Here is an 18,486-nt window from a genome sequence, read left to right as displayed (position 1 = left end):
GTTCGGCAGTGATTTAGAAAAACAACAAAATAGGAACAATTCTGTTTGAAACCGTTGGAAGTAATTCATTAATTTGTAGAATAAGTAGAATTTACCAGTTTATTTTTTAATATTTTGACGTCTTCCAATGTATCTTTATTATGTATTTCGTATAAATTACATGTCTCAATTTAATAATTAAAATAAAACACAATATATCATTTTAACATTCATTTCGATTTATAGAATATTTTCATGTCACGAAATACACGTTAAAAACGTAGTCTTATATGAAAGTAATGTTTGCGAAAATTTCAATTTACGGTGAATTTCAAAATGAGCGTGTTCATACTGACAGGATTTTACTGTTATATTTATTTAAATAAGTATTATATTATCAATGCAAGTGCGATACATCTACGAATGAACCGTTTTTGAAAAAAATCAGGAGACTTAATGAATCTTGTTCGTATGTGACTTTGCCTGCATATTAATGTTTCCTTGTCTCTCCAATTATGATTTATATGCAATATAGTTATGCATTTAAGGTAAAGCCGATAATTTGAATACACTAATCAACATGTCTTGTCATTTTTAACAGAATGCATAAATTATGTACCTATTGTGTTATATTTCAATCAATACAATGCCTTTTCACTAAGAATTGATGGTTTACTTACAGTGACTGTCTCAAGCAATACGAATTTTCTTGGAGCATACCTACTGTATAACTCGGGAGATGGGTATATATAGTCAAATGTCAGAATAAATACACCATCTAAGGGAGCATACACAGTGGACGGAATTGGCGTAACAATAATCTGTAGAGGTTTTGCCCAACTCTACAACTGACATGTTATTGTATATGCTCATGTTTAGAGCATAGACAATAGCGAGTCGGAAATGACAGTTGTCTAGAGACCAAAGGCACTCAGCCCTTTTCCAAATTATCACAACAAAAGAATCAGGATAAACCTTTACACTCAAAAACATAATTTAATATAACTTCATGCTATTTGCTGTGTAATACTAATCGATATCATTAAAAAGTGTAATGAAAACTGCTAGTGCGCCACCATGTGGAAAAATTCAGAAGCTTCTGTACAAAAATAATATTTAATGAAGGTTTCTGGATTAACTAATTATTTACCAAATAAACCGGAAATGATTGCCGTGTGCTACTTAACATTCCTGTATATGGTGTATACTGCCGTACTAAGCACAGAGGCCGTATCTGCATTTTAGGCAAGTGGGAGATCTGAGCTTTCATATTATTTTACTTTTCCTGCTAATACTGGGGAACTTTTTATTTATTTTATTTGCCTATAATAGTTAATTTTGGTTTAAGATTTGTTTACATACCTTGAAAATTTGATTGATTTTATTATTATCATTATTATTATGTATTGATATTAGCCATATATATGTCAGATACGGCTAATATGCCTTAGTAAATGAGAGTTACAACCAAATCGCTTAGTATTTATCGAGTTTATTTCTCAAACTCCGTAGATACGGCTATTAAAACCCTTGATTTCTCCGTAACTATAGCAGTTACGGCTTGGATTTATTCACCGATCTTATACAAAAAATCTGCAGAATCCAAATATCTAAAAACATGAAAATACCTAAATACGTCAGTTACGGCCTCTGTGCTTAGTACGGCAGTATGCTATAGACTGTATATATAACATAGTGGTTCAATATCCAAGTGTGCACTTTTATTCTTTCCATTTACTTGTCATTTACCTCTGTCTTTAACATGCAATTTTCATCACTATTCTATATACTATGTATGCTCCCTTAGCCGTTGGGCCTCTTTCCTCGTATTCGGACGAAGACACTGAAGTGGTTTGTTAAAATGAAGTGGACAGTTTTGATGGCAAGACAGGTGAGAGCAGTAGGGGGAATGCAGAGGAGTGACGGTGAGACATTGATGATAGTATTAATATCGGCTGGCGTTGATTTGCGAGTTGAGCGCGGCGGTGGCAGCGTTAGCGGCGGCCGCCTGCATGTGCTGGTTGCCCATGATCTCCGAGCTGAATTCCTGCTGGGCTTTCGCAAACGATGCACCCGTGCTGCGGTAGATCCGGTGAACCTGATCAACACAAACGAACATTATTCATCAGTTTCATTCTGTAAATCGGGTACAATTCATTTATTTTTCTATTCAATGCAACGTTGTTCATTGAATGTATATATGCAATTTGAAACAATCTCAGAAACATATTATGTACATATTAGGACAAAACCTGGAAAAAAAATGTTCTGAATGGGACTTGAACCCGGATCCATTGTAATATGGGTGATGTGCTTTATCCAATAAGTTATCAATGCAATAATTAATTACACCGAAATTTCCTATCCTAACCTAAAAATATGTTTCTAAGGTGTTATAAAAATCTGTTAATATAGGTGACACAACTTTTGCAATCCTGAATTAAAGTATTAATTTTGATTCACAGACAGTCAGTGGTGAAGGGTGGAAGTAGGCTGTTAAGATCTGACATAAATAGTGCACACTAAACTTTGTCAGTCATACTCATTTGTTTTCATTAAATTAAGAATACAAATTGTATATTATGGTAATCGTTAGTTTTTAAATTCAATTAAACCCTAAATAAACCAATAGTCAAAAAATATTTGGCAATCAATGAAATATCTATAATTATGCCATTATCATACATAATTTTAGATATTTTAAAGATAGAAGAATGTTTTATTTATTTTTTTAGTTTTATTTCGGTTTAGGTAAGGGTAACATGAATTTAAAAAACTAACTAACACCATCCGCAATTTTACAACGTTTTTCTTAGCTCGTATTCTTATTTGTCCGGTACAAATCTTGCAATTGATTTTTAACTAACTTCCCGACTAGCTAGACATTTGAAACTTTAGGAATATATCAGAACACGATGCCAATGCACCTTTTTAATACTTTTAGCCATCTTTAAGTAGAATTGAATTCATTTTAAGTTAATTTTGTTTTGTATGAAAAGTTATTTCGACACCATTATTGGTTGCTAGGGGTCTAAAGTCCTAGCTACTAAATTATTAATATATACATACGTTACTATGGAAATCAATATGACATGTCAAGTTTATATGGTTCAACAGAATTTAAAAATGTTGTATATAAAAAGTTCTTTTTATCTTGCAATTATGTATTCTTAGTTCAATGAAAACAAATAAGTATTTATGTCGGATCTTAACAGCCTACCTCCACCCTTCGTCACTGCCGGTTCCCAACCTTTCTTAAGTCACGACAATCTGACAGCCAAGAAAGTTTTAGCCAGCTTTAGTTGAATTTTAAAAACTAACCAGCACCATTTTCAAATTGTATTTTTAGTTCCTTGAAAACAAATAAGATGTATGACTGACAAAGTTTAGTGTACACTATATATCGTCAAATCTTAACAGCTTACGTCCACCACTCGCCACTGCAAACAGCATATCACATTTTTTTTTCAATTGGTGTATTTTTTTTTTAGAATTAATAATAACCATGTCCTTGCTTTTTCGTACAAGGTGGTTGTTAGTAATTTTGAACAATCACAAACACCCAGGCTTTGAGAAAAACACAAATGTTTGTCATGACCGGGAATCGAACCCAGAAGCACCACGAGAGCCGAGTTTAGTTCTATTATAAGCGGTGTAAATAAATTAACAGTAAAATTAGAAAAGATCCTCCTGAAGATGTCTATCAACAAAAGTTAATACACCGATTCAAATTACAAAAGATTTGATAACATCTTAGAAACACATTGTTAGGTTAGGACAGTAAATCTTACGTGATTAATGACTGCATCAAGAGCTTATAGGTTAGCAGCCGTATTCATACAGTCTCGAACCGCACTCAACGCAGTTAGTGGTTTATCAGGCGAATAAGAAAACTATAAAAAATGTATACGTCATGACATGCGTACAGGAATGCTCACGAAATAAACACTGTCAGTTTGACACATGACAGGAGCATAATTATATACATACATAAAGAGTCGGCTAAAATGAATTCATTACAAGTTTTTTTGTTGGTTAGAATCGTCATTAGTATAATATAAATGTAATACATATAATTATAATTGAGAGCCCATTAATTTTGTAGATTCGGTAGAGCATTTGTGAACTTTAAACAGTAATTGTGCCGTTTAAAAAACATATCATGAATTTTAATCCATAGTCTAGATACAATGCTCCCGTGTTTCGATTACTCACTAAAGACGCCATAAAAAAACGCAGTATTTCCCATGGATTTACGTAACATTACGATAAAATAAGTACATATGAGACTACTAGTTACTGCTTTATTTAAGATATATTATGCAATTGGAAGCAGTCTGCATTGTTTCAAAATATCACCTAAACTATAATAAACAAGATGAAAATCTCAAACACACTGCTAAGACTGTCATAGGCTGATTGGTATAAATGATAATAATATAGATCCCTTTTCATTTCCGTATTGTACATAGGACGGAATTCTCGCAAAATCAATAATTCACGTCATCTCATAACAGAAATGAAGTTAGCTGCGAGACAAAAGTGTGGCCACTCGATTCCTAAATAAATATTTATATTGTTATAAATATGATATTATAACTAATAAATTATTTAAAGTTCATGATAATTATTCATTTATTTATATACATTTATATATTCACACCTACTCACAATTTCAATATTTAAAATTATTTATCGGGGAATCAAAATTTAAAAGTTGGTAACATTAGTCTCGGCATGACGCGTATTACGTCAGAGACGTGATGTCACTATTCAATGGACTGTATTTAGGTTTATGCATGCAACTTTGCATTAAATAGCTTGAATGTAGTTTGCTGTTCTACGCATACACCTCTAAAGCTGCACTGCACGAACGCAATGGTTGTGGGTACAAGTCCCACTTAGTGCAAATATTTTTTTTCTAATGGATTTCTGTTTTGAGGTTGTTTAAAATGATTTACAATCCTGGAAGTCGTTACTTATCAGAGACAAGAATGCAGCAGTTGTCATTTATAACCTATTTTGGATAGGTCATAGGACTGGAAATGTCATTTGATCTGAAAATGATGACTGAAATACCATTAGGAATAATGGATGTAAAATACAAAACGGAGGAAGTTACCTTGGCTATGAGAAGGATATCTGCGGTGGCCGCTACTATGAACCCTAAGGCAATGAGCAGGAGCAAAATTCCCGCCGCCACACCGCTTCCTGTTCCGTCAAATGTACTGACAGCCAACAAGATACCGCTAGAAATAAAATTTACTCGGTTATTGCAAAGTAAATCAAGTTTTTTGAATAATTACCATACCTTTGCAGTTGCTGGTGTACGTCGATGATTTTGATATCATTTCTATATCAGAATCGGCACTGAAAAAGGCATTCACAAGTCTCGTCTAAAACTTACAAATAAATGAGGCAAAACATAATATATGCCTGTCTTTGTCACACGATGTACAGAATGAGCGTTGGCGTAAAATCACAAATAATATGTGAACAAACAACTGAAGTAATTACAACTGAGTTTTAATTTTATTTACAAATAAAGCATCCAAGACCGCATATGCAGTCAATTGATAGAATACAGAATAGCGGTTTAATCCCTTTGATTTGCACACATATGTTAGTATAAAAAAATGTATAAAGTCTTTTTAACATACCATGTTCCGCTTCCGTTAATTCCAATGGACTGAATGACGGTCACAATGAACTGGAAGAAGAAAACGAAAAAGTAGACCATGAAGCTGAAGGATGAATCGCTGCGGAAGGCCTTGTAGACGGGCCGGTACCAGCAGATGAAGCTGAACGGAGTGAACAGCAGGAAATAGAGCAAGGCCAAGCCGAACGTCGTGAAGTCACCTTTGTGGATCATTAGGGCAAAACCGCCTATTATGTTCATGAACATCACTAGGGCGTGAACTGAAAAGGCCAACAGAATATAGTTTTAAAAAAAGTCATCATGTTTTTAAAAGACAATAACTTAAAAGAAAATAGAGAATAGGCACACGCCTTACTCGTTGAGTGTTAGTTACATCATTCTAAAATAAACATTTTTAGCTTTTGGCTTAGTGATTTACTGATTTGCGCATGGAATGGACGCTTTTTTAACAGACCTTGAGGAATGGTTGTTAGTCATTCCTTAACCTTTCTCTGGATCAAACACAGATTGAAGAAAAAAGCAACATGCAAATTTTAATGATGTGGGATTCAAACCCGGTGACCTAAAGACTGGAAACTCCATGCATATGCATGCCAGTTTCTACCACACAATGCGTGAGCCACAAGCACAACTGTTAGTTTTATTACTATTATTTTTGTTGGCAAATGATAGATTCACAGATACTTGATGGAGTAAATTTGTATAATGTTTATGGTCACTATTGCCGACAGTGTTTACATCACTCTTGTTGTATCAGGTTGTCTCATCAAGCCCCCCCCTCCCGCTCTTACTCGTTCCTTGCCTATTAATGAATTTATTCATATATGCATAGCAGCTGTCACCCATAACATAGATTTGTCACATACCAGGAAGACACTATGATCACGTCGCGTGACCGCACATACAATAATAATCAGAACATTTCATAATAAAAATTGACAAGACAATTGACATTCACGTTTTCCCGGCAATTGCGTGTAATTTTTTCGGTCCCGATGTATTTCAGTACATTTAATACCCGCATTTACGTTTTTATTTCCCGCGATTTACGTCGGAAATATTAAAAATATGCGAGTTACGCGCGCTTCTGAAGAACTGTCTGATGAAGACGAGGTTGATATTCCAACAAAAGAAGAAGCAATGAGGTTCACCGAGGGTTTAAAAACCTACTTTACAAACTTTGCTGATATCCAAGATGACACTTTTAAATGTTTATATAGTAGAAAGAGAATTACATAACAAAAAAACAAAAATGCAACAAACTAGTATACATGTGTACATGATTTTTTTTATAAAAATTTTAATTGAATGTTGTTTTTTAATAAAACGTTATTTTTTTAGAAACATAAAATTTTAATGTTCTTTTTTTCAATACCCCCCCCTTTTACATTTTCCCTCCAATTAGGTTTTTTTTTCCAGTCCCTTAAAAAACGTAAAATAGGGGTTATACTGTACATGTTATTTGTAGCTACCTTCCAAACCACTTATCTGTAAACTGTAAACTACTAAACTGTAAACACTGTAAACTGGCAGAAAAAAAAAACATGTATCAGGTTGGTGGTGTGGTGTAATGTGATACGTGTGAGGTGACCTTTAATGTGGTTCAGAAACATTTTGGCAGATTTTGCAAACTGACACTATTCGCTTATGGTATAAAATTTACCACGAGACTGAAACATCGACATTGCACACTGTTTTCCAGTGGCGCGAGCTCACGTGATATGATCGTAATGTAGTTCTAGCAACAGTGTACAAATGCATAACTATGGAGACATCTAGTGGTGAAAACTAAAAACAGTGACTGAACCAATCAAGGCATGTCAGTTCACAGCGGAAGTCATACAATAAAGATGTTAGAACTGCAAGTCGCAGTGTTTTAATGCTACTGTACCAACCCAATAAAATATAGTTAATGTTTGGGCCAATATTGTTACAAAACTCCCACCAATCATTTTGATCATACACCTTCCCTTCCCAATCATTTATGTCTCCCAGGCACAGTTACAATTCGACCGCCAACAAGCTAACATTTACACTACCGTAACTCAATCATAAAAGAATTACAAGATAAAAAAAACTTTTTATATACCATGTTTTTAAATTTTCTGTTGAATCATATAAACTTGATAATTCTATGTATTAATAAATACTTTTTTTTGTACTTGATAGAAATACTGAATAAATATAGAATACTGAAAAGTCATTTTGACAATTCATATTGATTTCCATAGTAACGCACGTATATATTAATAATTTAGTTGCTAGGACTGGACAAGAAAAAATGAAAATACAAGCTAATAAAAACGTGGTAACAATTAACAGAAACAAGTACAGGGTGATTCGTCACGAGGGTGATAAACATAACAATAATCAAACCAAATGTGCGAGTGAGTGACCCGGGGATGAGCTAAAGCGCTCCAGAAATCCAGCAGTTCAACCATCAAAAGGTTAGTGCCTGGACTATATCCCTGCGTCAACTATTCTCCACAAAATTCTAACTTCCTTAAATTACAGTCCACTCAAAATTATCGCCAGTTAATTATTTTAAAATTATTTAACTGAACATTATTATAACAGTCAAATTACTGTTGAAGTGTACTGGTATGGTTATTATGTCATTTCCGTATAGGAGAATGCACACATGCAGCCAATGTATGTTATTCAAACGGAGTTGGAAATAAACCACACATTACTCACATAGCCACAGGTAGTACATGTGCCGGACGACCCGTTGAAAGTCGAGGGGTATATCAACGTTGATGTCCTGATAGAAGCAGGGCTGCATGGGGCAGTTGGAGGGCAGTGGCGGCCAATTGTTCCTCCGTCCGGCAGCCGCTGCCCCGCCAGCTTGTCGCAGCTGTTCCTCCATGCGGGCCAACGCTTCCGCTTTCCTCTCCAGCTCCTCCTGACGTCTCTGTACAACAATTAATAATAATAATGAATTAACGAAAAATTCATAATGAATAGAGAGAGGCCGGTGTACCGCAAAATTGATATTCGACAATTCGAACCTTAAGAGATTCTTCAAGCATCCCGGAATTAACTGTGATATTCGACAGAAATAACTTATTTGACATAGTATTTTTTAAACCATTTCTGCATGCTGATCTGTCGAATTGACACACATTCAAAAAACAACACGAAATAATTAGTGATAAACAAGGTTTATTCGACAATTTAAAAAAAATATCTCTTGTGTTTAGAAATAGATATATATTTTTTATAAATGGTTCTGGTCCATTTAGATACAAAAGATCATTCTGCATTAAAAGATCGATTTCGACAAAAACGTATATTCGACAAACCAATCCGATAGCGACGTTATGACTTTATTTCAGAGGTAAAGAAAAAATTAATCATGTCGATACACGAGTGAAACACAAAGGTTTGCAAGTTTTAGAAACAGTTGTTTTTATAACAAACATCATACGAATAAACCAATATATTATGATTCTTTCGAAAGATTGATAATTATGTTTATGTAAATATAAAGGATTTTTTATATACATTTATTTATCCTAATGGATTTAAGTTTTGTACTATTCCATTTGAGTCGTTTTTGCAACCCGGTTTTCGCATTTCTGCATCTTCAGGCACTGTGTACACTCACCAAAAAGCAAATACACACTGACCTTTGCACAGCGTCACACCGTACGAGGCGTATGGCGTTAATTGTAGACCAACTCCTTAGTCGGCTCGCACATCAGAACTCGTCTCGCCTAAAAACGTGTTGAATACGTCGATGTGACGTCATCGTTATTTAACGAAACAACATAACACGCATTGCCAAATGGAGCTTCGCAGATTGATTGAATGCAACTGTTTCGTCGGAAAAAAACATCTGGCTTTTGCATCCTTCTCGGGCTCCGAGTCGGAGGGTCGAATTCACAAAGAAACACCTACGAATTGGTCATTCCTATACCGGCTCGCCGATCACCGCATTGAAATATCAATACATTTCAAAGGCTACGCGTGCGCGACAGTCGCTAGATAGATGTGCGAGGTTGTGTCATGCAACACTGGCCAGCCGGTCTCGGAAGTTTTGATTTATGGCTGTCAGGCACATGAGGTGAGTTCTGATATGCGTGCCGGCTTAGCAATAAACAACTCAGCGGAAATTGTCTAAGAAGACTGGCAACACCTATTGCTAACTGGTCACATTGAAAATTATTTTCATAAATGAGCATATGGGCCGTAAGTGGTGGCCATATCAACAGATTTGTTTTTATGAAGAATGGTTGCTAACCATTCGCCCGTTACATGCGAGTGCTAATAATAGTTAAATAAAAAAATTAATCAGAGTAATTTGACTCCCTTACCTTCAGCTCCTTATCCGACATCAAATGGGTTGCAAATGAAGAATACATAGATTACATTTTTGTGAATAATTCTCTACAGAAATTCAATCCAAAAACTGAATATTTCCAGGTACAGGTACTTAGATAATATGTAATAAACCGAAGTGCTTGAACTAATACAAGAGGGAATTACATGAACTGTTTGTATTACAAAATTAAATTGGTAGTTTCATTTTACGTTTTGTTATAATGACTTACTGTTGTTTGTGATTTTTGTAAATACTCATCTACATAATTTAAATAATAATGGTTCATTAGATAAAAAAATCTAAGTTTGTAACACTACTGCATGGTGTTTGTATCTCAGTGTAGCCATAGAAAATGAATTTAATGTTGCCGCTTTTCAATTGTTTACTTATGTGTTATTCGCAATTTTATGTGATTGTTTATCTAATCAATAATGGTTCACCATCCATTGACGATAAGTTCAAGTTTATCTTGGTAATTTCATCTGTATATTTAATAATTCATGAAATTGATTGAGTGAATCTCAAATTGTGTTGAATGTTTTGTTCTGGTAACACCACAACACATCGATGTGATTTTCTCAAGCGTGTTGTATTGCACAACGTGTGAAGTCTGCTACAGATTAATCTGCAATGCGCTAACTGCAGCTAATTTATCCGTCAGTTTCAATATCTTTGTAATAGACCGATTTGAGTTACGTAACATTCAATAGTATTATTGATTTTCGTAAATCTAAGATTATTAACAAATTTAATAGTAACCTGGAAATCTGCCGTGGAGTAATTTTGGGGTGGCGGTGACCCTGCATTGGCGCCAGGAACCTGTTGCGCAGAGCGAGAGTAGTTAGGCGCCGGAGCGAGGGGGACGGCACGCATGATCGCCGGCTGGTTCTGTCCTTGTCCATCCTAATATGCAACACACAATAAAGTAGACATGGATTATTCTTACTTAAAAAAGCCCACATAGTGGCCTCAATACAAGTTGTTTGTCATGCATTGATATACTACTAGATGAGCAGTTCCCATACAAGTGTCATTTTAAAAATGTATCACAAAAGATATAACGAATATCGTCTTATAATATTTCCTTGTAGGTATAATGCGTTAAGACCGTTAACATGGATTCCCGAATTTCACCTGTATTGCCCTGGCTGTAAAACTAAATTTGCGTTCTTGGAATAGTGAACCTAAGGGTGACTGCAACGCAAAACAGACAGAGCAAGTCGTCATGCGCTGACTATTAGTTAGAGTGAGATGCAAGCTAGACCGGGCTTACTCAGTAAGTTTTAACAAAGGCCGAGTCGCTGAAAATCGGGCGTCATTTATTTATACCAGTAGTATATCAATGTTGTCATGTCATACGTTGTATATTTGTCGAAGAGAGACGCACAAGTAAGGTAAGATTGACCCAATGGTGAAAGGGAATCGGTTGACGGGTGGTGTCAGTTCAGTCACCCAGATAACTCGGAGGGAGGGAAAACCGGTCACAGATGGTGAAAGCGATCAGATTGTGAGAAGTTTCACTCACTTATTACTAAAATGACTAAATCAATTAGAACAAATCATCAAAAATGTAATTGACACAGTCTAATATTCGGATTTAAGTGACTAACACCTAAACCTAACCCATCTTCATCGATTGAGAAATTCTGAATTTGATTCCGCCAATGACAAATTTAATCAAAATTAAGCTTAAAACAGTTAAAATTCCTATTCGAAATACTAAGTAAATCACTGTTTTGTGGAGGCACTCACACATTCAAAAGCCTGTGTCAAAATGTAGTGTATTGGAAAATAGTCTATCGGAATTCTATTTATTAATCTGTTCTGTGATATATACATATGTGAAAGAGAGCAAGGGAAATTTCTAGTTCCAAGGATCGCCGCTAAGACATCTGCATCCATGTAACATATACATTATAACAGTACGTCTATAGTGGTTTTTATACAAAATTTAGTATCGGACTATTAATTTCGCACAAATTATAAATGTCACTACCTAATTTCTTATATGCTGTAATTTCAATACTTATGGATGGAAGAATAAATCGATTTCCACTATTTGCGGGAATTAACTGTTTCAAGGTAAGTCCAGGCATGCTTAAATTCTAACTTCCATGACTTGGTGGAGTTAGTTTTTCCTATCCATGGTTATAGATCACAGAAAAGAATACATAGAATTCAGATAGGCTATACCCAACGTTCCCTCTAATTTTTCTATTGTGTGTGCGGATCATCAACGCATCTGAGCAGTGGCGTGCGTACCCGGTGCGGTAAATTTACACGCCCCCCCCCACAAACACACACTTACAATTTTTCATTAAAACTTATATTTTAAGGTATTTTATATTTCAGTGATTTTTGCATTGATGCATTCGACAAATTCGAATGCATAATTTTTACTTCGCCAGATTTCAGGAATATCTGTGTATTTAGATACATGATTATGCATATCTTGTACAGAACGCATAGAATCATTTATTTTTATAGCCAATAGTACATTATCGATTAACACTGCTTTGACTAGATCGCAACCAGATTTTTTGCGCTCAACGATCTCAATTTTCAATTCAATTCAATTCAAAGTTTTTCAATTTCGTAACAGCATCCCCGTGTACTTTTTGACTTAAATGCCTTTTTAAAAGATACAACCATTCCACTCCATTCAATGCACTTCTTTCCAGACGTGAATTATTCTTCTTGCACGTTTACTGCGAAGCATATAATGCCTTTGACAATCATCTGTTTCCGAATAAACAAATATAATATCACCAATTCGTACTTTTTGTGAATGCATTGAAAATGGCATTTTTTCTGTTTTGGCGATTCCAGAGAGCCATTCCAATTTAAATTTATCGCAGGATTTCTTCTTAATGATCGCATTTGAACGATCACATCCACTCCTTTTTGTCATTTTTAGGGGATAAGTTTTCTATACCTAATTAATAAGTATAATAATTATTGTAATATGTAAACTGTGTAAGCAATTGTATTGTTTACTTGAATTGTTTGCTTTCTTTTACGATATTTTTTGTGAGGACTGTGCGGGGGATGAAAACATGTGCACATGCGCACACCTTAGAGGGAACATTCGCTATACCCCAATACACTACATTTTGAAGCAGTATTTTGAATGTGTGAGTGTCCTACGAAAATGAAACACATTATAGATGTGAAATAGCATGTGTTGCAACCTTCAAATACACCAGTATTGAATGAGAACAGATGTCAGAACGAAGGACAAGCTTAGAATGACGTATTCTTGACACGTGTTTAAGTTTATCCCATATTCTTCCACACTAGAGATCGGTTGCCTGTTACTCCACACCCGTTCGGTATTTTAGTTCCCATTAATTCTGTGTTCCCTGTTATAGACAGATAAGAATTTGAATTCAACCAATTCTCTGAGGTAATTTATTACATCATAAATCTTTTATTGAGGTATTGACCCAACGATCGGAATATCTTTTATTTACGTTTTGAATTATTATCAATTTCAAATAAGAGATATTGAGCACACTCTGATTAGACTGAAGTACTTGCTTGAGATAATAATCGCACACATACAGAAGTCCACCGAAGTCATGCAAATACATGGATAATAATATTTTCATTGATAATAACGGTATTTAAATTACCTCAGCGCAAGAATGTAAATAGAGAAAAGATATTAAAATCTAAACACTGAAGGGCCCACATGCCCAACGTAGGTCAAAATGGAGAATTAATGGTATTTTCAGAGCATAACTCTGAACATTCCTTAAACATTGTAGATAATCTATTTATATAATTTTGAAGCCTTATTATCCTTTATATTTATCTTATACATTTGATGACTGCATAAAGTATTTTTATTACATAAAATAGTATTCTTTTAAACCTCTCGATCTAATGTTTTAGAATATAGTCATATTTCAGTACATCCATGTGCAGTGGTGTTAAGATTTTTTAGATTTATTAATTTTTAAACGCATTTATAAAACCATTAGCAAAATTTATGTCGACATTATTATAGTGAAAAATTTACGATAAAAAATTATATTGATAATCTGTGATCCCAAATTTGACACTAATTAGGCATTTTATTATTCAAAAAATGGGCACTGTATATTATACTATAATATGTTTTATGATGAAATGTAGTGTAGGTATATGAATGTAAACGTTGCTCTAAGAATGTCAAAAGGAAACCGATTAGCTAAGAGCAAACGTAGCTCAGAGTAATGTGTCACTTGTTACGACCAGAGATACCAGCTCGAATATTAGAGTTTTGTCGATTGTGCGGGAAGCCATGACGTTTTTAACCGTAATCCATCATCCCTATTAATATTTTCAGGGTTTCTATGGATTTCGATGGCCTCCTTTACTAATCGTGCAAAATATCCTTTATTCCGACCCAATATCATTGTTTCAAAGTCAAATTTGTGTCCTGTATCCATCGAGTGCTCGGCAATTGCTGACATCGTGTAGTGTTTAAGTCGGTATGCCCTCTAGTGTTCACTCACATGCTTCTTTACCGTTCTAGAATTTTGGCCTATATACTTTTTCAGGCATCCGCGACAGCTTAACTGGTATACACCTGCTGAGTCCAAAGGCTGCGAGCCCTTTACTGGTCTTAAGGCTATACTTCAGCTAGGGCACGGTCTAAAACGATCGTGCAAACGACACGTGCAGAACATAACATAATTTGTCATAAAAATCCAACATGTGTCCATTTAATGTTGTGTTTATTGTTCTATTAGTAATAATAATATATTCATTGACATGTTTTCTTTTTCAATTAATTTGTAACGTTTTTTAGTCATCTTTACACGGTTTAAGAATTAATTCCCCCGACGCCATCACAAAACAAATTGACGTGTTCACAGCTCGACTTTCGCTCTTGCCAGCGAGTCCGAAATTTCGTCGCACCTATAGTTGAAAATTATTTGCCGTTTCACTGAAGTATGCACTTCACATATTTCGGACCTTTGTCGATGTTGAGAATATTGTTTCGATTTCATGTTTCCGAAGTATCCTGGAAATGGTATCTATCGGTGGTGTTTTTAAGAAGAATTATTATTGTTATTTTTGAAAAAGATATTAATATTTTAATAAAATTCCAGAAAACTGAATAAAACAGTGTGGTATTTTATGACAGTAAGTACTTATCAAATTGTCGTGGTGGTAAAAGGGTATTCAATCAAACCCGACCAAAACAAACTATAATAGATAAGATGGTAAAACTATGATAGAATTATCCCATTATTATTAATCAGACATTATAGATAGAAGAATATGTTATATCTATTATCTATTGTTCACAACATGACATTTAGAATAAAAAGTACAGGTAAATCAACTTAGTATAGAAAAAAACCAAGCAAAAAATGATTTCATGGCAAAATAAAATATAAAAAATACAAATTAAACAATATTATGGTTTAGCTTAGGCAGGTTTTAATTAAATTTTAAAAACTAACCAACACCATTTGCGATTTGTATTATTTGTTCAATGAGAGAAAAAAATTATGACTAACAAAGTTTAGCGTGTACCTAGTAGAGGTGGGAAAACTGGTCGATTTTGAAGACTAAGTATACTTACTACCAGTATACAAAAATACTTAGTATCCAAACTTGTTCCAAAATACTTACTAGTATTTGGAATATTATATAGAGCGTTTGGCGTGCGTATGCGACAAAAGTTTCATACTCAACTGAAACTAAAACCAACTCCATATTAGTATTTGAAATATCGGCTTCAATAGAATCGCTAAAAATACACTTTGCTCTGCTTTTCGAAATGTTCCATTTATTATAAAATTTTAAACACATTTTAAATTTATGAGTTGTTCCTTCTGTTTGGTTATATTATAATATTCTTATTAATAAAAATGAATAACAGTGATTTTTTTATTTATTTTATTGGGCTACACATACTGAGTATGGATAGTTTCATCCGAGACTTGAGTACACAAACTGGTGACAGTATTTCCAACTCACCTCTAGTACCTACTATTTATGTCGGATCTCCACACTTCGCCATTGCGATCTTTACCGAAATTTGCAGCTTCATGCGCCGGCCTTAATATAGTCGGCCTTGTTCCATATTGAACATAGCTATAATATTATGGACTAGGGATTCAGAATCTATTTTGCCCCTCGCACTTTCCTCTGCCAACCCTATTAAACGATGTACTTAAATTGCTAACAAGCCCAATACAGATAGAATATTCTGAATTTATCTGTGATGTTGACAATATTTTAACTGTCGGAGAATGTCCATACTGTGTTAAAATAAACACTTAAATTTAAATGTATTACTATAGCTTTTCCTCTCATTTTTCATCACGGTTAATCCGCAGCCCGATAAACACCACGATCCCGGTAAATTGCGACTCGGCTGTATTATTAATTCGAGAACAGATACTCGCATGCTTACAATGTTAAATCAATAAATTTAGATGCAAGCATAATAAACAACAGATTATTTTGTTTGATAATAAAGTGCGCGCTTCTTAGAGTAGTTATTAATATCTTTAAATGAGTCACTTTAATTAAAATTAATGATAAAGAAGAAAATAATAATCACCCCCGCGGCATTTCTGTTATCTTGATTTCCGAACGGACTGTAGTCATCTAGGCCTCTCTGAGCGACACCGCTGTTATTAGTTACCTGTTGAACGGCAGGATCCTGAAAAATGAACAGCATATTTGTTTCTAACATCATATTTTGACTACATCATTGTTTTGTGGCATTATTATGATTTTAAAATATCGAATAATACATGAATGAAAACTTACGGCGAACGGGTTGTCTATGGTAGGCTCGGCAAACGGATTGTCATCGAATCCTGGCATTTTGGACATTTAGTGAGTGACGTTTCGTAAAATAAATAGCCTGGTATATAAACAACTACTAAAAGACATGGGTTACGGCGCGCTTTACAAACAAACACCGTAATTACGATATAGATAGTATTTCAAATAAAATCGTTCACGTCAACACTGACAGTCAGTGATACCAAAACTACCCACCTGAAAACGGCTACGGCAATTTGCAGTGCCGCCAACTTGTACATTTTATGTTTAATTTTATTGCCATTAATAATTATTAAACCATCTTTGGATTTTTGGCTCGCCAATGAGCGCCTGCAAAAGACCTAGGTAGGCATTTATGACAATGAAAGGAGTTTTACCTACCAATAAATATCTTATTATTCATGTTGACTTTGAAGTCCTTGAGATAGAGTTTGCACTTCCTTTTTTGCGTGAGGAGTTATTTTACTAATTCATCCCATTTCTTGTCGTTGGTCATTCCTTTTTATGAAAATACCCAAACCCGCGTCCCCAAACAATTTTTTATACATAGATTTGGGAAGTTCCTTTGTTTCATTATGTTATGGCTCAAGGAACCAGGTAGAAGTTACCTGGACTTCAAAGTCAACATGAATAATGAGAGTTTTATTGTGTAGGTAAAACTCCTTTCATTATTCGAATTTGACTGTGAAGTCCTTGATGCCAGCGCTCCATTGGCGAGCCAAAAGTCCGACGACAATAAATCGTCCGATTAGACTATGCTACTGATCAACGAACGAATAAAAAAGTCGAGCTGTCAAAAGTGAAAAGTTACGATTCTCGTAATGTCTTCCGATAATCCTATAATTTTGTGTTATTTCTATGTAGACATAGAAACCGATGGCACCTTAGTCTGCATCCATACTGCTGGAAGCTCTAATTCCACAGGACATACCTACGGCACATGAAGATGACAGAACCTGTCAACTAAGACTATCTTGCCGTTGGAGACTCACCATTCTCCTGAGCTTACCCAGTCGGAGGTGGGATTAATTTTTGATGGCCTCAGGGCGGGCAAAGCTCCCGGACCTGATGGGATCAGCAATGTGATTGCCAGAAGGGCGTGGCTTCGAGCACCTCATGAGATAGTCGGGCTGTATGCTGACTGCATGAGCAGGGGCATCTTCCCGGACTGTTGGAAGAAGGGTCTCCTTAGGATTATACCTAAGATGAGCACACGACCACCGCATGACCCAAGAGCGTACCGTCCAATCACTCTTCTGCCATACATAAACTCATCGACAGGGGAGTTGACCCGAAAGTTTTTACCTTCAATTTTAGCAGCACGAGACGTCAGGGTGCATAAGGGGCTGTGTTTTGAGATGACTCAGATTCTTACAGGTCACGGAGTCATGCGAGCATACCTGCACCGGTTTAAAATAACATCTGATGGAAAGTGTCCATGCGACGACGGAAGCGACCAGGACGTCTTACATTTACTCCTAGATCTAGATCTAGATCCTAGACCTTCCGGGGACCATGGCAAACGAGGCCGGAAGAGATGCACTTTTTGATTTCTGTATTGATGTAATAAAAAGAATAAAAATAATAAATGGTGACATGTAAAGATGATTCATGCCTTTCAGATCCAGTGACTGCAATCATATAAGATAGGATAAGTATATACTTAGAATATCAGTCCTATGCGACATTTCTTTTACCACGGGAAAAAACTCGACTACAAATC

The 18,486-nt window shown here is 35.1% G+C and overlaps 1 protein-coding gene across 1 annotated transcript; it reads right to left on the bottom strand.

Annotated features, from left to right (window-relative positions):
- Nucleotides 1-204: 204 nt before the first annotated feature.
- Nucleotides 205-16,977, bottom strand: Scamp (secretory carrier membrane protein). The gene is made up of 7 exons (XM_085945996.1): nt 16,746-16,977; nt 16,534-16,635; nt 10,725-10,868; nt 8,336-8,552; nt 5,640-5,898; nt 5,102-5,228; nt 205-2,077 (listed from the first exon to the last, which is right to left on the bottom strand). Exons 1-7 carry the CDS (start codon nt 16,809-16,811, stop codon nt 1,925-1,927), a joined length of 1,068 nt encoding a protein of 355 aa, XP_085802122.1. The 5' UTR covers nt 16,812-16,977; the 3' UTR covers nt 205-1,924.
- Nucleotides 16,978-18,486: the final 1,509 nt, after the last annotated feature.

This window comes from Rhyacophila brunnea, unplaced genomic scaffold, assembly GCF_057557595.1.
Source record: "Rhyacophila brunnea isolate RB1 unplaced genomic scaffold, BYU_Rbru_1.0 scaffold_19, whole genome shotgun sequence".
Classification (NCBI taxonomy): domain Eukaryota; kingdom Metazoa; phylum Arthropoda; class Insecta; order Trichoptera; family Rhyacophilidae; genus Rhyacophila; species Rhyacophila brunnea.
Note: the sequence above shows the minus strand (reverse complement) of the source record. Positions and strands in the feature narration are given on the sequence as shown.

What these genes read in the sequence shown, in the direction of transcription:
- Scamp (XM_085945996.1), bottom strand. Translation starts at nt 16,811, where the DNA reads ATGTCCAAAATGCCAGGATTCGATGACAATCCGTTTGCCGAGCCTACC. An exon ending in CATGTACTACCTGTGGCTAT is followed by an intron (nt 5,899 to 8,335) that starts GTGAGTAATGTG and finishes TGGCCTTTTCAG; the next exon opens with TTCACGCCCTAGTGATGTTC. An exon ending in ATTAACGGAAGCGGAACATG is followed by an intron (nt 5,229 to 5,639) that starts GTATGTTAAAAA and finishes TTTTATTTCTAG; the next exon opens with CGGTATCTTGTTGGCTGTCA.